The sequence below is a fragment of the Thamnophis sirtalis genome, unplaced genomic scaffold (assembly GCF_051295495.1).
Source record: "Thamnophis sirtalis isolate CommonGarterSnake01/CBP01778 unplaced genomic scaffold, rThaSir2_p1.2 scaffold_3, whole genome shotgun sequence".
Classification (NCBI taxonomy): Eukaryota; Metazoa; Chordata; class Lepidosauria; order Squamata; family Natricidae; genus Thamnophis; species Thamnophis sirtalis.
This window is the reverse complement of record NW_028261383.1, coordinates 172,977,203-172,999,199: the sequence shown is the minus strand read 5'-3', so window position 1 is coordinate 172,999,199 and position 21,997 is coordinate 172,977,203. Positions and strand designations below refer to the sequence as shown.

General features: G+C 45.5%; 1 protein-coding gene across 2 annotated transcripts in view; it reads right to left on the bottom strand.

Annotated features, from left to right (window-relative positions):
- KEAP1 (kelch like ECH associated protein 1) overlaps positions 1 to 21,997 on the bottom strand; it is a 28,768-nt gene that overhangs the window by 5,141 nt on the left and 1,630 nt on the right. For both annotated transcript variants that reach the window (XM_087710966.1, XM_087710967.1), the window contains exons 2-4: positions 9,308 to 9,972; positions 2,812 to 3,497; positions 976 to 1,181 (exon numbers count right to left, since the gene is read on the bottom strand). In XM_087710966.1, coding sequence (XP_087567092.1) covers positions 976 to 1,181; positions 2,812 to 3,497; positions 9,308 to 9,850 — 1,435 coding nt within the window. In that variant the 5' untranslated portion in view covers positions 9,851 to 9,972. The remainder of the gene's footprint in view (positions 1 to 975; positions 1,182 to 2,811; positions 3,498 to 9,307; positions 9,973 to 21,997) is intronic.

Below are 21,997 nucleotides of genomic sequence, written 5' to 3'. Positions count from 1 at the left end.
CCAGGAATTCTGGCTTGGATTTCCTCAAGATTATCAGGTTCAACCTTCCCAGGTGATATTGCAGGAATCTGACATCTGTAGTCCCAAGTATGGAGTTCCTGGCTGTGGATGTTGCCAATGGCTGTGGATGTTGCCCCCTAAGGACAGTCCATCTAGTCCGTCCTTAATCCTGGGGGGAGAAAACTTGCCCCCCTCAGAGAGGGTTCGCAATTTGGGGGTCCTCCTGGACCCGCAGCTGACCTTGGAACACCACCTGTCGGCTGTGACCAGGGGGGCCTTTGCCCAGGTTCGCCTGGTGCACCAATTGCGGCCCTATTTGGACCGGGAGGCACTTCAGACAGTCACTCACGCCCTCGTCATCTCAAGACTGGATTACTGTAATGCGCTCTACTTGGGGCTGCCCTTGAAAAGTGTTCAGAGACTGCAACTAGTCCAAAATGCAGCCGCGCGAGCGATACTGGGTGTACCAAGGTACACCCACATCACACCTATCCTCCGCGAGCTGCACTGGCTGCCCATTGGTCTCCGAGCACGATTCAAGGTGCTGGTTATCACCTTTAAAGCCCTACATGGCCTAGGACCTGGGTACCTACGAGACCGTCTTCTGCCACATACCTCCCTTAGACCGATAAGATCGCACAGGATGGGCCTTCTCCGGGTGCCTTCAGCGGGACAATGCTGGCTGGCGGCGCCTAGGAGTAGGGCCTTCTCTGTTGCTGCTCCGGCCCTATGGAACGAGCTGCCCCCTGAGATCCGGGCCCTCCCCACTCTCATGGCCTTCCGTAAAGCTATTAAAACCTGGCTTTTCCGGCAGGCCTTCTGATTGTTTGTTGTCTTTCTTTTTAACTTCGTGTGTCCTATTGTTTTTAAGTTCTTTTAATTTCTTTTCATTTCTGTAAGCCTCCTGGAGTCCTTCGGGATTGGGCGGCATAGAAATCAATTCAATTCAATTCAATTCCTGCTGCTGGGCATTACCTGCTCCACTCCGAATAGTTTTCATTGATGCAAGCATCTCCCATTCATCCCGCTCTGGGTAGTAGCATTCGGCAGTGTTGTGGCGGTTCGTGCCGTCATAGCCCCCCACGGCATACAGAAGGCGGTTCAGCACAGCCACGCCCACCCCAATCCGCCGTGTCAGCATAGGAGCCACTGACTGCCATTCATCACGCTCCGGCTCGTACCTGCAAGGAAAAAAAAGAGATGCTACATCGGGTACTTGTTTCTGCTGTCGATGTTGTTTGAACGAGGATGTTAATTGACAGTTGCTAATTTACTGGGCAGCGCTGGAGAAGGGAGAAAGCTGGATGAAGGATGAAACCAGGAAGGAGATGAAGCATGATGGGATTTCCTTTAGGCCTCTCTACCACCATTTTAGAGGCTCTCCAAAATACTCCATCTTTTCCCCATCTGTACCAGAGGTGGGTTCCTACCAGTTCACACCTATTCGGTAGAACCGGTTCATCAAATCTACCGAACCAGTTAGAAGAGGTTCCACCAGTGGACCCGGAAAGCAGGCCACACCTACAGAAGAGGTTCCAAACTTTTTTGAGACCCACCACTGGTCCTTGGATATGATTATTCTACACTATCATGCTCCTATTTATAAAACTCAGTGCCTCTGTGAAAGGTAAGGATGACTACTGCGTTTGTGGTGCAATCAGAACATTGCGTGTGTTGAAGTGGTTTTAACGCAAACCAAAGATGCCTTTTAGAAAACAAGTTTGCATCCTATTCTTATGCATGCCAGTGCTGTGTGTGATGCAATTTAAGGTGGTTCTGACAAGTGTCGTCGGCATCTTCATATCCGGTCACATGGGTGGCAAGCCACTCCCACAAAGGAGGCCACACCCACAGAGTAGATTCGAACAATTTTTGAAACCCACCGCTGATCTGTACCATTAACTGTTCTATGCATTTTCTTCCTTTATCAACACTTCTAAGTACATGAGAAAAAAATCCAGGTGTCCCTGGTTACCTTTGCCAAAAAGGCCTCATTCTGATATTACTAAGAGCCGAGGTGACGCAGTGGGTAGAGTGCAATACTGCAGACCACTTCAGCTGACTGTTATCTGCAGTTCAGCGGTTCAAATCTCACTGGCTCAGGGTTGACTCAGCCTTCCATCCTTCCGAGGTGGGTGAAATGAGGACCCAGACTGTGGGGGTTATATGCTGACTCTGTAAACCGCTTAGAGAGGGCTGAAAGCCCTATGAAGCCGTATATAAGTCTAACTGCTATTGCTAGGCTGATGGGAAAGTCAGCAGCCATCTCTCTCCCTCCACAGGGGAACAGCCCAAGCTATCCAATCACGTTGTGCAGGCACTCATAAACCCCCTTCTCTCATAAACCAGCTTAAGCCTATTCATGTCAGGCCTGAATAAAAAGGTCATTTAAAAAACAATAACAGGAGAAATCTTCAAAAAGCCACACCATTTACCAGAGTTAAAAAACAATGCCCAGGACTCTCGAGCCTTTTAAGACCATTTTGCATTTGGTAATAGCAATAGCAATAGTTGGACTTATATACCGCTTCATAGGGCTTTCAGCCCCCTCTAAGCGGTTTACAGAGTCAGCATATCGCCCCCAACAACAATCCGGGTCCTCATTTTACCCACCTCGGAAGGATGGAAGGCTGAGTCAACCTTGAGCCGGTGAGATTTGAACAGCCGAACTGCAGAACTGCAGTCAGCTGAAGTAGCCTGCAGTGCTGCATTTAACCATTGCGCCACCTCGGCTCCATCAGCAAGGGAGGGCAGAAGGTACAAGCCGTATTTGAGAGGGCTGGATTATTTCAACGCTTCTTCTTCCCTTACCTCTCCACGCTGTTGTGATGAGTGCTCCCGAATGAGCCGCCCACCGCGTAGATCATACCATCGATGACTCCCACCCCAATTCGGTTGCGGGCCACACTCATAGGGGCACAGGGAGACCACCGATTGGTCATGGGGTTATAGCAGTCAATGGCATCCGAGTCCATGTTGCCATCGGGGGAGTTGTTCCTCCCCCCCACCGCGTAGAACAGCCCGCCGACGACGCAGCCCGCCAAGCCGCTGCGAGGCACCTCCAAGTCAGCCAGCCGGATCCAGGAGCCGTCAGAAGGATTGTAAGCCTCCAGGTAGCTCAGGGAGTGGCGGAAGTAGCCGCCCGCCGTGTAGATCAGCTGGCCCACCTTGGGCGCGCGGCAGGGCATGTCGTTGGTGGGCTTGTGCAGGGTGAGATCCTGGAAGATCTTGGCCAAGTAGTCCTTGCAGCGGGAGTCCGACTTGAGGATCTCGCACTTCTGCAGCTGCATTTGGAGAAAGTGTGGTGTGAGGGAATGGCAGCGCACAGCTTTCAGCAAGGCCTGGACGTAGAGCCGCCGGTTCTCGCAGTCATATTTCACCCAGTTAATGCAAGCATGGAAGACTTCCGACTCACAGCGCACATTCAGCTCGTCCCGGCTGATCAGGGTCACCAGCTGGCAATGTGATAGGTTGAAGAACTCCTCCTGTTTTGAGACCTACCGGAGAAGTAGAGTTTAGAGTTTTATTGATTTGTATGCCGCCCACTCCCGAAGGACTCCGGGCGGCTTACAATAAAACAAGGGAGGGGGGAATAATACACAAACAACATATTAAAATATACAACAGTCACAATTTCCGAGGGGCTGGATATTTCGAGAGCTCCCCCGGCCTGCTGGAGCAGCCAGGACTTAACGGCTTTGCGGAAGGCCGGGAGGGTAGTAAGGGTCCGGATCTCCACGGGGAGATCGTTCCAGAGGGCTGGAGCTGCGACAGAGAAGGCTCTCCCCCGGGGAGTCGCCAGCCAACATTGGCTGGCAGATGGAATCCGGAGGAGACCTAACCTGTGGGATCTAATCGGTCTTTGGGAGGTAATTGGCAGGAGAGAGAGACCGTGAGCAAAACCAGAGAAGTTTGGAAGGGTGGCTTCCCCTCCCATTGATGGCAACACCGGATGGAAGATCTGCTCATCAAAAGCAAGCCCAAATCTGCTCTAGAAGAGATCTAGGACTCTTTCTGCATAGATCGCTGGATGGTTGCTGAAATGTCACACGTAGGGAAACCACTTGCCTGCAGAGATCTGCTCACAGAAAAGAAAGCAACTGGCAACTGCTTTTCTAGCACTAGCAGGTGAGATAAAGAAGCAGAGGAATTAAAAATAAGGTCCAACAGAATATCCAGGGTTGGGTTCCTGCCAGTTCTAACCTCTTCTATAGAAGAGGTTCCACAAATCTGCAATGCCGTTTAGAACCGGTTCCAGCTCCCTCCCCCTCGCCCATCCGCACATCATCAAGATGAAGAGCGAGAGGATGAATTCTGGGAGTTGAAGTCCACAAGTCTTAAAGCTTTCAAGTTTGAACACCCCTGGGTTTTTTTTTCTAAAGGGTTAGGGGTGCGAGGGTCTTGTAACTTGACAGCTTTAAGACTTGCGTGCTTCAAATGCCAGAGTTTCTGAGCCAACATTTTGGTTGCTAAGCAAGAGCGTTGTTAAGTGAGTTTCACCACATTTTACAAGTTGGCCACGCTCACACAGTCACATGGCTGGCAAGCCACTCCCACCCAGTCACATGGCCAGCAAGCCACCCCCACCCGGTCACATGGCCGGCAAGCCACTCCCACAAAAGCAGGCCACACCTACAGAAGAGGTTCTAGAAAATGTTTGAAACACACCACTGAGAATATCTGACCAGCACCATGGTCAAAACTTGAAATCCAAACAGATTTCTTAAAACCAGGTTCATCTTCGGCCAGAATCAACAATAAAGGCTCCTAAGTTTAAAGAACATAAAAGTTTTGGAAAAAAGTAGAATTTTTTAGCCTCTGAAATTATCAGTATGAAATGATGATCTAGCAGCATTCTAGAATCTGTAGATTTTTATGTTGATCGTCATAAAGGGTTGTTGCCTAGATCAGTGTTTCTCAACCTTGGCAACTTGAAGATGTCTGGACTTCAACTCCCAGAATTCCCCAGCCAGCATTCGCTGGCTGGGGAATTCTGGGAGTTGAAGTCCAGACATCTTCAAGTTGCCAAGGTTGAGAAACACTGGCCTAGATCAAAGGTTTTGGACTCATAACTTCTACAATAACAAAAATCCTAAAACGAGAACGGGTGGATTCCTATACTATTGTTCACAACTGGCTGAAATAACCACCCTGTATATTTTTCCTCCCACACAGCACCTTCTAAACTTAATTTATCAGATGTGATTCTCCAAGGAAAGCAGATCATCTCTGAGGAGCAAAACAGGTTTTTTTTTTAAATTCAGCTCAGCCTGTCAGGAATATTAAACTGTAATTTGGTAGGGCAAGTGACAATCCATGGACAAGACTCTGGATATCTGTAAAACACGAGTAAGACTCATGTTCACCTTGTAGGATAAATGCAGCACAGTAGAAATAAGAAACGCAGAAAAAAAAAATATCAGGTTTGAAAAAGGCATTTTTATGATAGACACAACAGGTACTTTCTAATGTTTCTCTCCATTTCTTTGTATTTTAATGTCACACCTCATTTCTTTCCATCATTCCCTCCCCATATGTGCTATTGTGTGGTGTACCTGCGTCTATATGTGTTCATGTGCATGTGTCCCTTGGGAACACACGACAGGCGAATCAAGGAAATGACTTTCCTGGATGACAGTTTAAACCAGCAGCAGGAAGACAATAAAAATTCCTACAGCTTGGAATGTGGTTCTTGGTACGAACGCAAGGATTACAAATAAACCACCAGGCTCATCCACTGATGAATGGAAACAGTGTGCATTTTTTAATGCCGATTGCAAAATACATTTGAGGCAATATCATTAGCAAATCAAATGAAGTTTAATAAAGCAGGCAAGTTTCCAGTTTTTAGAAGAATTCTTCCTCGGGAAACATGGAAAATCAGAGCCGAGGTGGCGCAGTGGTTAAATGCAGCACTGCAGGCTACTTCAGCTGACTGCAGTTCAGCAGTTCAAATCTCACCAGGCTCAAGGTTGACTCAGCCTTCCATCCTTCCGAGGTGGGTAAAATGAGGACCCGGATTGTTGTTGGGGGCAATTTGCTGACTCTGTAAACCGCTTAGAGAGGGCTGAAAGCCCTATGAAGCGGTATATAAGTCTAACTGCTATTGCTATTGCTATAGATTGGCAGGGGATTCAAATGAGGGATTCAAGCCACCTTTTCAAGAGTTTGTATCTGATGAAGCCCTTATCTTATGTTCTGAAGCTGGAAGCTACAGATTAGGCTTCATCAGATACAAAACGGATGTCAGATGACAAGTTCTCTTAATGGTCTCCTAGGATGAAGAAACAGGAAAACAGTTGTTTCCTTATAAAAATCCAGGTATTGAGTTAACTTTGCTTCTGACAAAAGGTTTCCCTGTGGGAGGTTTAGCTTGTCATTACATTTTAACCCCTGACTCCCAGCAGCAAATGCTCCATCTTTGTCACAAAGGTTGAATGTTTATATTAACCTAAACCCAAATGTGGCTTGTTCACTGTACAACTGCCCAAAAGCATTGTAAACTGCACAATTGTCCAACACAAAATACCCCCCAAATCAACCATCATATTTTGTTTCATTTCTAATGCTTTGCGCACATAAAAACCCGTGGCACGACAAAACCGCGAAGCCCTTATCCGCGGAGACATAAGCGCGTCGCTAAAGCCGCGACGTCATCATCGCGCGTCATCACCGCCGCGACAACAGCGCGGCAACAGAAGGGCGCTTTAAAACAGCGCCGCGGCAGAAAGCCGATTTCCATTAAGGTAAGGGTTAGGATTAGGTTTAGGGGTTTGTTTTAGGGTTTGTTTTAGGGTTAGGTTTAGGGTACTGAGTGCTTGGGAATGCGCGGATTTGCCCTCCGCGATTATGTCATCGCGGTAGGGTCGCGTTTTTCCTTAGCGCTTTGAACGGCGCGAATTAGTCTTCGCGCTTATGTCTCCGCAGATAAGGGCTTCGCGGATTTGTGGTGGAACCATAAAAACCGTATAGTGTGCCTGGGTATTCTGATTATTTCTTCCAATGTCCCTGCTGTAGTTTGGCCTTTAAGTCTTTTGCCAACAGCAATCATGAATTCTAACCAGGTTAGTGTGCAAAAACAAAGGATGCGCAGAGAGATGAAGGACAGTAACCACAGCCTGTCCCTCCCTTAGCCAATCACTCAGTTTTGGGGTTGACAATGAAGGAAAGCCAAGGAAGGCAGATGGGCTGCAAAATTAGAAGTCCTGTTCTACTTGGGCTGCAAAATTAGGAGTCCTGTTCCACTTGGGCTGCAAAATTAGGAGTCCTGTTCCACTTGGGCTGCCAAATTAGGAGTCCTGTTCCCCTTGGGCTGCAAAATTAGGAGTCCTGTTCTATTTGGGCTGCAAAATTAGGAGTCCTGTTCTATTTGGGCTGCAAAATTAGGAGTCCTGTTCTATTTGGGCTGCAAAATTAGGAATCCTGTTCTATTTGGGCTGCAAAATTAGGAGTCCTGTTCTATTTGGGCTGCAAAATTAGGAGTCCTGTTCTACTTGGGCTGCAAAATTAGGAGTCCTGTTCTATTTGGGCTGCAAAATTAGGAGTCCTGTTCCACTTGGGCTGCAAAATTAGGAGTCCTGTTCTACTTGGGCTGCAAAATTAGGAGTCCTGTTCTACTTGGGCTGCAAAATTAGGAGTCCTGTTCTCCTTGGTCAGCCCTTCTCGATGGGCTTTCACTAACCCACACAAAGCAAAAGCTTTATTGGTGTCTGATGACAAAACTCTTTCTGGTGCATTCAGCATAGAAATCAAAGGGGCTTACTGGAGCAGGGAGAAAGCAATGCCAGGGTCCTTTGCCAATCCATGTTAGTTTGTGCTGGGTCAGCAGGGAGTGACAGATCTGGCACAGAAACAGCTAATTCACGATCCCTCCCCTGCTTCCTCTAGGCTTCCGAAAGGGCTGGAAAATGCAATGGAAAAAGAGGAAGCCAGACCTCTCCTAACAGTCCACAGTATTCTCAATTCTCCCCCCCACCCCCCAAAAATAGAGATTAGCATTTACTTTTATAATTTAAGAAGGAAGCAAGCAAAAAATATATATTTATAGGCTAGTTATTGTAGGGATCTTAGCAACAAGACTGCCAACTTCTCTCCTGAAGGTGATGAAATAAAAAAAGAAGAGGGAAGATATTGAATAAACGTGGAGCAGCACTACTACCTTGACACAAAGCCTACGCACCGATTTTTTCGTAAGGACAAGAAAAACACCCACTTCCCTGCAGAGTCTCAGGTTGACAGTCTCCCGATTTCTATTTTGCACTGTTTAGCCAGATGATTGAAATACTGTGATGGGCAAGTTTAGTGGCTAAGGGATCTGCTAGGAACAGAGAGGTTCAGGTTCTTGACCCCACTCAGCCATGGAAGTTCACTTGGTGACTTTGGGTCTATTATGCTCTTTCTATGTCCAACCTCTGATATGGAAGATGTTTGGGGGGGGGGGGGAGGAAGGAAGAGTGCTAGATATGCCACTTAGGACTCCTGAATGAAAAGGTGGGATATAAATTGAATCCATTAGCTTCTTTCTATTTGAAAATTTAGAAAAGAGGCAGAAGCCAGTGATGGCTACAGAATTATTTCCCCCCCCCCAACTTTTCAGTGTTTATTAAGCAATCACCCCAAAGTAATCAAGTTTCCAGCCCCTTATGTCTGCAGACACACAATGAATATATATATCAGACATCCAGGTGGTGAATAGTAAAGATTTGCAGCACAGAAAAGTGCAGGGGGGGGGGGGGAGATAGTATCTTGCCCCTTTGGAAGAGATAGAAGAGCTGTTCTTTCAAAATCAAGAACAGAAAATAAATTGTTTGTTTGTTTGTTTAATTTTATTTATAGGCCGCCCAATCCCGAAGGACTCCGGGCGGCTTACAGAAGGGAAGAGAAAGAAAATAAAAGAAAGTAAAAATAAAATAAGAAAAGTTAAAATGACACAAAGACATTCATTTCAATCGGGGCTGGACCTCAACAGTGAGGTCAACAGCCCCAGGCCTGCCGGAAAAGCCAGGTCTTGAGAACTTTTCTGAAGGCCATGAGAGTGGGTGAGGCCCGGATTTCTGGGGGTAGTTCGTTCCAAAGGGTCGGGGCAGCCACAGAGAAGGCTCTCCTCTGGGGAGCCGCCAGCCGACATTGTCTGGCTGACGGCAACCGAAGGAGGCCCACCCTGTGGGATCTTACCGGCCGCTGGGAGGAATGTGGTGGAAGGCAGTCGAAAGCAAAGCCATATTCTAATTCAGACATTCTTTGGGCACTAGTATAGGCAGGCTGCTCCTGTTCCCCTTGGTACCCTTTCCTCGCAACAGGGTCTCACCTCTCCAAAATTCATGTAGATATATTCCCGCGCCCGCTGGTGCAGTTCGGTACATCCAATCTGTTCGGCGAAGTTGGCGATGCCAATGGCGTTGCTGGGGTCCAGCTGCTGCACCAAAAAGTCACAGCAGGCCTTCACCACACTGTCTATCTGGTACATGACGGCCCCGTTCATAACGTGCAGCACGCACTGCTCGCCCACGGAAATGGAGGCGGTGTAGGCAAACTCGATCAGGCGCTCCATGACTTTGGGGTGGATGCCCTCAATGGGGATGATCTCCATACCCTGCTCCCGGAGGCCCATGGTGAACATGGCCTTGAAGACTGGACTGGAGGAGGCCAGCACCACTTTGTGGGCTTGAAAGTCGGCCGGGGGAATGTCCTTGTATTTGACCCGCAAGGTGACGTCACAGAGTTGCTGACTTAGGCGCAACTGATTCATAATGTTGAAAGCTTGTTTGGTGTGGTCCTCCAGGGTGTAGCTGAAGGTGCGACTGCCGTTGTGTGAAGGGGTCACCTCCGCCTTGCACTCTGGCGCATACATCACAGAAGCTGTCGCGGGGTCATTGCACGGAGGAATGCAGGAGAAGAGACGGGGGCAGCAGCAGAGGCGGCTAAGCTGGGGGCTTTCCTACAGAGGCCTGGCCTGCAGCAAAGTCTTGATACCTGCACAGGGGGACAGAGAAGCAAGAGGTCCGGTTAGGTAATTTATTTTATTATTTATTTATTATTAAAATTTATATGCCGCCCAATCCCGAAGGACTCCGGGAGGCTTACAAAGAAGAAAAAAGAGAGGGAAAAAAACAAGAAAAAAGACAGTTTAAAATCACAAAACCACATGCATTCGTTCTAATCGGGGCTGGACCTCAACAATGAGGTCAACAGCCCCAGGCCTGCCGCAACAGCCAGGTTTTAACAGCTCTCCTGAAGGCCATGAGAGTGGGTATGGTCCGGATCTCTGAGGGTAGCTGATTCCAAAGGGTTGGAGCAGCCACAGAGAAGGCTCTCCTCCGATGGCATCCAAAGGAGGACCAATCTGTGGGATCATATGTGGCAGTAGGCGGTCTCAAAGGTACGCTGGCCTTAAGCCATGTAGGGCCCAAGTAATGTATGACCCAAGGCAATATCTGATCTGGGTACTTGAGAGACCGCCTGCTGCCAATTACCTCCCACAGACCCATTAGATCTCACAGGGTCGGCCTCCTCCGGGTTCCGTCTACCAGCCAATGCCACCTGGCTATTACCCGGGGGAGGGCCTTCTCTGTGGCAGCTCCGGCCCTCTGGAATGAACTCCCCGCAGGAATTCGGACCCTCACCTCTCTCCAGGCCTTCCGAAAAGCCGTCAAAACCTGGCTTTGCCGGCAGGCCTGGGGGTGATGAGTTCCCTCCCCTCTCGACATGTATGGTTGTGCGACTGTTGCCTACTTTTATTATTTGTATTTTGTCTTTTATGTTCCCCTTTTTTTCCCCCCTTGAATTGTTCGCCGCCCTGAGTCCTCCCGGAGAAGGGCGGCATACAAATAATAAAATACAAATACAAATACAATATCTCACTTCTGGCTTTGCACTGCTGCCTCACTCAGGAGGCACCTCCTTTACTCAATAAATATACCCTCCCCTCTCGAAGATGGTCTTCAACCTTCCCCACATCTGTGAAACCAGGCATGCATATATGTGCCAGACAAAGAACCTGCAATCTTAGCTCCGAAGAATATCAGGCACACTTGAAATGGAGAGAACTGAAAACAGTTTAAAAAAATCAAAATACTTACCAGGGAATGGTGCACAGATTAAACTACCCTCCCTCTTTTCCCCCCCCCCAATTAGAAGATGGAGCAAGAGGTCCTTTTCGTGTGGTTCCCTCAAGGTCAACCGGAAGCACAAAAAATTTACTACTGAGAGCGCCATACGATGCCATTCTGTGCTACTTAACACTGTCATTCTGACTCAGCAAGCTATAACCTAGGACTGCTTACTCATTCCAAGGCCACCGAGGTTAGTAGGTATTTCCTCCACTATTTGCACTGGAATCAATATACTAATGTAAGATTAATTCATATTCCTCCTTCACAATAGTTTGTGGCTTTTTTGGGGGGGTGGCTAGACGTAGTGGTGACTCTTAGCAACTGTCTGGGCAAGTTCCTGGAGTTTTCATGGCAAGATTTCAGAGGTGGCTTGCCCTTGTGTTCAAGCCAAACTGGAAGCCAAGAGAAACTCTTGACTAAATGAGCAGGATGGGTCGTAATGGATGAGTCTCTGAAGGATAAGACAGCCCTGTAAACTCCTGTCCATTTCTTTTAATCCACAGACGTGGCTTATTCACGAAAGGCATTTTAATCAAAAAGTCTACATCGATCCAATGAAGTGGAAGAAGAAAAAGGCCCTTGAAATTTAACAGAAGGCGAGGTCGTGTTTGCAGTGAGATGAGCATCAATTATTTATTGTGCCTCTCCAATGAAGAGTCTTAAAAATGGCATTGCATGGAGCCCGGTGTGTGTGTGTGTGTGTGTGTGTGTGTTTGATTCGATTACCGTAGCAGTTGCATACCCAGTTCACATGGTCACAGTGCTGGATTTTCCTATAGGCTAACTAGGCTTCAGCCTAGGGCCTCAAGATCAAGAGGGGCCTCCATTCAAATTGTTAGCAAAATTAAAATTACACTATTCTAAAAACAGTGAACACTAAAACACTGAACCGAAAATAAGGAGGAATTCTACGCATATGACTAATAAACAAACATATAAATATATTGGTTAAGATTGTTCCAGCACCGCGGCAGTTGGGGAGCCCGCCCACGTTCCCGGCACCGGTGGTCGGGCGAGAGGCGCGGCCGCTCCCAGTAGCCGCCCCGTCGACGCGGAGCCCACCAGCGGCCAGACAGGTGAGGGCGAGGGGGCCGAGCCGGGCAGCTGAGCGCAGCAGGGGAGGCGGCTGGCCTCGCTGCCTTTGCCGCAGAGCAGAGCCGCCCTCCGTCGGGAGGCCAGCTATATATATTGATATATATCACAGTAATGATGTATTTTATTGTCTCTCATGTAATTTACAAACTTAAAAATGGGAGGTGAAAGGGCCTCATAAGTGGAATAGCCTAGGGCCTCTTTTCATCTAAATCCGGCCCTGCATGGTCACATACAACAAGAAAGCTGTTTTCATACACAACTACACACACCAATTGCTATACGTTCAGGGATTAAACAAATGCCTGGGGAATCCAGTTCAGCTGGCGCATGCAGTGAAAATTATCCTGGCTTACTCCACCAAGAGACAAGACGACAGGAGTATTTAGGTTTCCAGGTGGGAAATCAGCACACGTACATAAGACTCTATTCCAGTGTTTCTCAACCTTGTCAACTTGAAGGTCCACGAAATGGCCGAGTTTGTATGTGTGGCCGGCCGGAGAACTGTGCTTAGGACAGTGTTTCTCAACCTTGTCAACTTGAAGATGTCTGGACTTCAACTCCCAGAATTCCCCAGCCAGCGAATGCTGGCTGGAGAATTCTGGGAGTTGAAGTCCAGACATCTTCAAGTTGACAAGGTTGAGAAACACTGCTCTATTCGCTATTAAACATAAACACCTAAGTTCAAAACGGGCTCCAGACACAGACAGGGCTGCTCCTAAATGTACTGTACTTTATGTGCTTCTCACCTGATTGGTGGATCCAGCAATTTCAGCACAGCGCAATTAAATTCAAGCAGCTTTGAGATCTCTTTGCCTTTGTGTGGAATGTAAATAGAGGGTTTTGACATTTTGCCCTGTTTCCTCAAGCTTAACTCACTTCCCGTGACCTAACGAAAAGAAGCCACAGGTTGCCAAGGAGATAGCTATTTAAATCTGAATTTCAACATAATACCCATTTCCTGCTCTCCGTGTAAGGGAGTAATTTTAGATAGGGTCCTAATAGCAATAGCAATAGCAGTTAGACTTATATACCGCTTCATAGGGCTTTCAGCCCTCTCTAAGCGGTTTACAGAGTCAACATATCGCCCCCACAGTCTGGGACCCTATCTAAGAGAGACCGCCTCCTGCCATTTACCTCCCAACGACCAATAAGATCACACAGATTGGGCCTCCTCCGGGTGCCGTCGGCTGGTCAATGTTGGTTGGCGGGTCCCCGGGGGAGGGCCTTCTCTGTAGCTGCTCCAGCCCTATGGAACGATCTACCCGTACAGATCCGGACCCTTACTACTCTCCCGGCCTTCCGCAAAGCCACTAAGACCTGGCTGTTCCGGCAGGCCTGGGGCTGTTGATTAGTATCCAGCCCCACTCTTAACAGTATGCATGGTGTGAAATTTTAATACTTGTATCCTTCTTTTAAATTTTTTAATATGTGTTTCTTTTGTCTTGTCTGTAAGCCGCCCAGAATCCCAAGGGAGTGGGCGGCATACAAATGTTAATAAATCTAAATAGCAATAGCAGTTAGACTTATATACCGCTTCACAGGGCTTTCAGCCCTCTCTAAGCGGTTTACAGAGTCAGCATATCGCCCCCACAGTCTGGGTCCTCATTTCACCCACCTCGGAAGGATGGAAGGCTGAGTCAACCTTGAGCTGGTGAGATCTGAACCGCTGAACTGCAGATAGCAGTCAGCTGAAGTGGCCTGCAGTACTGCACTCTAACCACTGTGCCACCTCGGCTCTAAATCTAATCTAAGGATGGATATGCCCCCACACGTGAATCTATGGCACACGTGTCACAGGTGGCACGCAGAGCCATTTGTTAGGGCATGCAAGGCGCTGCCCTGTCAGCTCCAACACACACGTGCGCGCTGGCCAGCTAACTTCTGCTTCTTCTGAGGCCGTTTTTCGCCCTCCGGAGGCTTCCTTGAAACCCCTGGAGTGTGAAAAACTGGCCCTATGGGCAAACTGGAGGTTAAGCAACAGACTTTCGGTTTGCTCATAGGGCCATTTTTTGCCCTCCACAGCCTTCAGGGAAGCCTCTGGAGCCTGGGGAGGGCGAAAAAAGCACGAAAAAAGCAAGGGGAAAAAAACCTCTGGTCGCTCACGCATGTGCGCTGAGTCACGCGCATGGCATTATGGGTGTGGCATGCCCGCGCACGACCCACCCTGTGCTCCCCCCACTTTTGGCACGCGAGCCAAAAAAGGTTTGTCATCACTGGGTTAAGGCACCAGCCTCGAAAGAGAGACCACCCGTTCTAATCCTGTCCTAACCATGAAGCCAGTTGAGTAACTTTGGGCCACTCTCTCTCAGTCCATCTCACCTCGTGGGGTTGTTGTTGTGGGGGGAAATGGTAGGAGAAAGTAGTAATTGGATATGTTTGCCACCCTGAGTTATTTGTAAAAACAATAAAGGTGGGGTATAAATAAATAGAAGTAAAGCAAAAGAAATATCACTCTCATGGCCTTCTGAAAAGCCATCAAAACGTGGCTGTTCCAGCAGTCCTGGGGCTGTTGACTGTGATGTTCCCGTGGGTCGTCCATGAGGCCAATGTGGAGAAAAGACAGGACACGATCTTTCTCGGGATGGAGCGACGACCCAGATTGGGGGTCTGAGAGCCCCTTTTATTGAGATAGGACAAAGGCAGGAGGAGCAATCAGCATGTGGTTAAAAACAGCCTGTAAAAGTACAATTTCTAATCTACTGCTCAGAGAAGTTCTGTCTATATATGGTCAAACCCTGGGCGTCAATGGTAGGGCACATCTCAGGATGTTATGTTATGAACTATCAGGATGTTATGGAGTTTTAGGAGTTTGTTTTCTCCTGTGTGGTTCAGCGTGGCTCTGCATGCCCTGGTATGAACTGGGCCATGGGTGACCCACACCTACACAAGGAACTATATTACAACAGTTGACCTCTTGATTGAGGTCCAGCCCCGCTTAGACTGGGTGCAAGTTGTGTGTTTTTTTAACTTGTTGTGTCTTATTTGTTTTTAATCTTCTACTATTTCTTATTTCTGTAAGCCGCCCGGAGTTCTCCGGGATTGGGCGGCCTATAAATTCAATAAATGGAAATGGAAATGGATATCACAAAAATCGTATGCATATTAGATTTGGCCAGGCCAATCAAAGTTTTGGCCATTTTCGTGTTTAAATATTTTATTCAATTTTCACATTCCATTTGCAATCATTTATATACAGGGTATTTACTATAAGAAAAGGAAAAAAAAAAAAAAGGGAATAAAACGAACAAGTAAAAAGGAAACACAACTCATCATTCACAACCCCACCTAACCCTTGCGTCCTCCATACACCCCATCTACCCCCTCCAACTTTCCTTTCTCCCTCTAACACTCCCCTCCTACTTCCCTTTCCCCTCAAGCCTTCCTTCTCCCCTTACTCCCCAGACACCCTCCTTACATTCCCCTTACTCCTTACATTCCCCTTACTCCTTCCTTACTCCTCCCTCTTCCTTCCCTCTACCTCCCTCCTTGGTGTATGCCTTTATTCGAGTGTTGTTTGATCTGATAAAAGTAAAGTGAACCAAGGAAAATAATAATAATAAAAAATAAAAAAATAAAAAGGAACCACCGTATATAAATACATTCTTGTTCTTATTAAAACTATATTAACACCCCCCCACCCCACCCCCCACAATCCCCATCCCTAATCCTCCCGACTTCCCAGGGCCCACACCTGGCACTACCTTCTATCTAAGATGTCTTGTATACATATGGATTAAAAAATAAAAGTAATATATCAAAAAAAAAAAAGAAAAGAAAAACAGAGAAAGAAGAAAAAAAAAAGGAAAAAAAAGAAAAGAGAAAAGAGAAAAAAGAAAAAAAGAAACCACTCTTTGTGTTGAACTCAGCCCCCCATCTTTATCTATGCTTAAATAGTATAAATCATTCTATCTATATTTTATTCTCATCTCTTACTTCTTTGCTATTTACCCCGACCTTCTGTAGACTCTCCCGTTCCCTTCCTAAACCTCATGATCCCTTCCAGTAAGATTTAAGCAGCGTAGTTTATGCCATATATTCAAATATAACTTTACAGACAAGTAATCAAACTTTCCCATCTAGTAAAATTTAAACAACGTAAATAATCTTTCTTTACCCCTTTTTCAAACAGTAATTCAAAATAATCTAACCCGATTTCCCCTTCTTAGTAAAGTTAAGCAGCGTAGATCAGATATTACTTTACACAGGAATCAATTTCTGTCTTAAGATAATTCCAACCGACTTCCCCTTCTAATAGAATTTAAATAACTTAGTTCATTCCACATGTATTTTACCCTCATCCCCCACTTGTCTGATATTTACCACTATCAAATTTATACTACCATTTGTTTAAAATATAACTCAGAGCGATTTGTAGCATGAATCATTCCACATATTCCAATAATACTTTCAGCAAAATTCAGTTAACCTTCTATTTTAAGGTAGTCGCTTCTAACAAAGTTTAAACAACATAAATCATTCCACATTCTTTTTACAGTTATCTTAAGATAATCCCAAGCGGCTTCCTGTTCTAATAAGCTTTAAACAACGTAAATTTTGCCCTCATCCCTTGCTTGTCTAATATTTATCACAAATAACGTAGTACTACCATTTGTTTAAAATATAACTCAGAGCGATTTGTAGCATGAATCATTCCACATATTCCAATAATACTTTCAGCAAGATTCAGTTAACCTTCTATTTTAAGGTAGTCGCTTCTAACAAAGTTTAAACAACATAAATCATTCCACATTCTTTTTACAGTTATCTTAAGATAATCCCAAGCGGCTTCCTGTTCTAATAAGCTTTAAACAACATAAATTTTGCCCTCATCCCTTGCTTGTCTGATATTTACCACAAATAACGTAGTTCATTCCACATGCATTTTACCCTCATCTCTTGCTTGTCTAATATTTACCACTATCAAATTTATACTAGCGTTTATTTGAAAAATAACTCAGAACTATTACAACCAACTTTCCCTTCAAATAAAAGTTAAATAGCATGGATCATATTCAAATAATGCTTTCAGCAAGAGTCAGTTAACCTTCTATTTTAAAATAGTCCCATCTAACAAAGTTTAAACAACATAAATCATTCCGCATTCTTTTAACCACTATCAGATTTATGCTAACGTTACTTTAGAATCTAAGTAGTTTCACCCAGCTTTCCCTTCTGAAAAAAATTAGTCCACTTTTTCTACCGGAGAGAGGTCTCAAACCCCCATTCAGTCCTCAACTTTAGGAAGTCTTTTGAAGTATCTAAATTCTCGATCTGCGTTCTTCTGCTTCTCCGAGGGAGGAGGGGCTACCCCCTCCATCTTGCAGCCGCATGGCCAACCGTTTGCTTTCTCCTTCCGCTTGTCTCTCCTCTCTTCCAAGCGCGTCAGGAAGTCCCGCCTTCAGAATCCTACAATAGAAATCTTGAGCCTCCGAAACAGAGTTGAGACGAAATCTTTGATTCTCAAATGTAACCGTGATGCCGGCAGGGGCCTCCCATCTGTATCGAATCTGTTGACTCCTAAGCTCTTTAGTTAAAAAGGCGTAGTCCCTTCTTGCTCTCAACATTTGGAAAGGTATATCTTTGAAGACAATCACGTCCTGGTCATCAACTCGGAGACTGTTATTATAAAACTTTTGCACAATCGCGTTTCTAGATTCTTTTGTAGAGAAATGTATAATTATGTCCCTCGGGAGCTGTCGCTGTTCCGCTATCAATGAGTTCTGGCGATAGATTTTCCGAATCTGCCAATCAAAGTTAAGTCCCGGGCTTCCCAGCGCATGGCTGAAGGCTTCAGCAAATGTCTGTTTCAAATTCTCTTGCTCCTTTTCACGGAATCCTCTGACTCTTATTGAAAATGCCTTCCTATCAAAATTTAGCGTCATAAGCTGTTCTTCGTTATTTCTAATTTTTTCTTGTAAAATTTGAATATTGGTAGTCAAATCAAAATTAGCCTTCTCCAGACTTTCCAATTTGTTCTCTATTTCAGCAGAGTAATCTGACAGGGCAGACACGGCTGCAAACGTATTCGCCTTCATTTGATTAACTTTAGATTTTAGATCATCATAAAGTTGCAATACAAATTCCTTAAGTTCTTGCTTAAGGGCATTAAATATTTTAAAGAGATATTCCTGTGTTAAAACTTCTCCAGTAGAGGGCGTAGGAGACAAAGGCTGTGTTTCCAAAAAAGATTGTTTAAATTCTTTAGACACATTTGTAGCAAGACGTTTCTTTGATCTGGGTGCCATAATAGATAAACAAGTAAGCAGCGCTTCGCTCCCCTCTATTTCCAAAGAAAAAGAGTTTATTTTGTTAAGGAGCGGTCTGCAGGAAGATAAGCCCAGCTAAGTACATCCAGTAATCATCCACGGAGAGAAATCGCCATTTTGAAGTCTATTTAAACAAAGAAGTCTTTAAGACAAATGGTGCTGGTATTTAAGATAGTAATAAAAGCATAAATCTCACAGGGGTGGTACCCTCCCGTATCAGCTCTAGCTTGAAAAAAAACTTTGTTTTGTCCTGGGGGGGCTAGCCTGTCTGGGGCTGCCAAAAAAAAAAGGCAGCTGAGAAGAACTGGCCGGAGATAAAGGCTCCGCTTCGGCTGGATCTAATCTCTTCCACAGCCAAAAAAAGAAAAAGGCTGTGGCTTACGAATAGACCCTAACCTACGGAGCTACCTCCCTGCCCCTTTCTTAGCCAAAAAGGGGTGCTATCTATGATCTTATTTAGATATACAGACCAGATCTCTGAGGAGCTCGGTGGAGCCCTCCTCGGCAACAGGCCACGCCCACAGGAAGTCCAAAGTTTTGGCCATTTTCTAATTATTTTTCAGATCTGAGTTTGGAACAAAAGGGAAAAAACAACCCCTGTGAACTAAAAATAAATGAATAGATGCGAACGAAATAATAAAATGGACACATGTTCATGTCGTCTTTAAATCTTGCAACTACTCCCATATTAAAGCAGAAATCATTCCAAGAAAGCACACTTTACCATGTTTACCAGAGCCAAGGTGGCGCAGTGGTTAAATGCAGCACTGCAGGCTACTTCAGCTGACTGTAGTTCTGCAGTTCGGCTGTTCAAATCTCACCGGCTCAGGGTTGACTCAGCCTTCCATCCTTCCGAGGTGGGTAAAATGAGGACCCGGATTGTTGTTGGGGGCAATATGCTGACTCTGTAAACCGCTTAGAGAGGGCTGAAAGCCCTATGAAGCGGTATATAAGTCTAACTGCTATTGCTATTGCTATGTTGTGACGCCCAGGAGGATAATCTAGAAGGCCAGATGCCTGTCTATCGCTACAGGTAAACAAAGCCTTCCTCCTTCCAAAGTCATGTGCTTTTAGGAGGAGAGCTCAACTTTGGAACTTGATAGCGGAGCCTCACTCAGCCGCTCTTTGTAAACAGTGATGCAAAAAAACACGCCCCATTCTTGTACTACTTCTGGGCCTGCTGAAGGAGAGAACAAGTGTGCAAGTGGAGCAGAAATAGGGCTGAGAGTTGTTGAAAACCGTGCCAAGAAACCTTGCCAATGGCTACCTATGCTCTACAACAGTCACTTCCTCTGCGTACTGAATTCCCAGCTTTAAGCGGAAGGCCTCTTCCAAGGATTTCCCATATCCCAATAACATAAAACTGTTGTACTTGCAGAGAACCCCAAGAAAGAAGCTTATGAATCTAGAGCCTTTTTATACCTGCATTCCTAGGTTTATTCTATAGCAATAGCAGTAGACTTATATACCGCTTCATAGGCCTTTCAGGCCTCTCTAAGCGGTTTACAGAGAGTCAGCATATTGCCCCCAACAATCTGGGTCCTCATTTTACCCACCTCGGAAGGATGGAAGGCTGAGTCAACCCTGAGCCGGTGAGATTTGAACCGCTGAACTGCTGATCTAGCAGTAGCCTGCAGTGCTGCATTTAACCACTGCGCCACCTTGGCTCTTTATAGCTAGTGGAGCTATTATTATCTTGTTATGCATCAACCAGTTTTTGGAAGATGTTTTTAATTCAAAAGTTTTATTTTCTTTTAAAACAAACATTTCATCATTCCTCAATCAGTGAGACATCGAAGTACATTTTTGTGTGTGTCAAAATAGTTCTAGTTTACCACCAAATTCCTGTCTAGCCTAATGTATACCCCTCCCTCCCTCCTCCTCCCCCCCCCGACTTCCCAGAACCCGGTATGGATTTTTTACACAGTCTAAAATCTATTGAGAAAAAAGAAATAAAGAAATTAATGACATCTCTACATTGACCTTAGCTTCTTCTTGCTGAGCTAACTTTAAACAATTTAAATCATTTCTGATCTTAAGCATAGGCTAACTGGAATTTCTTGGTCCCGTATTTATTTTGTGTATAGTCAATCCATTTTTTCCAGTCTCGTTTATATCTCTCATTTGAGTGATCTTTGGAAGATGTTAAAAACACCTTTAAGACAATTAAAGCAATGTATCTTGCTTAATGAGTATTTTGCCTGCTTCCAACTTGCAAATAGTTTGATCTAATTCCTTGTTAGGATTCTTTTCCCCCCCAATTTAGCTTCTCCAGGCTTGCTCATATTGGCAACAGAAATTAAACGATCAATCTTCGGTGCAACCTTTATTAGAGCAAAGAATTCTTTCTTTCCGAGGTACTCCATTGTACAGTTTAGGAATGTTATTAAATCGTACCAAAATATATATTTTTCTTTCAAATAAAGCAATCTTTATAGTTATAGCTCAAGACTCTTTAAGTAGCATTGGATTTGGTTACTACTTACACAGAAAAATTCCAGAAAAACAAAGGTTAGACTTGGGGGACGGGGGACACCTTAGGAAAACAGCAGTAGCAAGAAAAGTCAAAACTACAGGGAAATGCCAGGTAGTCACCAGGAATTGAATTCAATTTAAAGGAGACCTCACTTTATTTCCTGTGAATACCTGTGGTCCTCAGGTGTTGCTAAAATACAATGCCCAGCATACAGGCAAGGACCCCTGAAAATTGTAGCCAGTGCAATCCTCCTGCTTTAGTTGCTTAGATCAATCAAATACAGTATTTGGGTCAGCAAAAAAAAAAAACAGAAAACAATTTGAACGCTGCAAAGCTCCAGCTCTTTTAGTTGTGAGTGAAAACTAAAGTATGACAGATATCTTCACTCCTGTTGAAAGATATGTCCTTCTGGGTTCGGCTCCAAGTGGGGAAAAAGACACTGGAGAGATGGAGGCTGCTTGGAAAGATGGTTTATTAGTGGACAGGACCACGTGGCTTGAGCCCTGACCAGAAAAGGGGATCACATGCTTCAATGTTGGTGGAGAAGAAGAGAAGGGCTGAGGGAGGGGCTTGCTAGGCTTTTTATAACCTGTTCAGTCCCACCTCTCTGCTTCCTGTTCCTGTGTAAGAAATGTATTCTGATTGGTTGTCAGACTCCCTTGGTGCCATGCAGGGGGCTACTCTCTAGGCTGTTTTTTGAATCCAGGTATGGATGAGTTCTCGGATGCCATGTGGAGAGTTGAGCAACGTTCCAATATCCCTTCCCGCTGCAGCTGCAGTGGAGAAGTCTTTATTATGTAAAGTGGGCTAGCCTGGCCTTCTCAATGGCCTATTGACAAAGTGGGGATGGGCAGGAAGCTACAGGCAAACTATTCTGCCTTTTAAAGCATGTTTCTTTCTTTTCACATCCAGAGAAATATTCTGCCTTTTCAGTATTTCCTAGGATGATTTCATTTTTCTGGGAGAGGGCTGGGTGATAAACTTCCCACACTCCCAATTTTGCTTGCCTTGTTTAATCAAGAAGCGCTTCCTTTCCATAACATTTAACA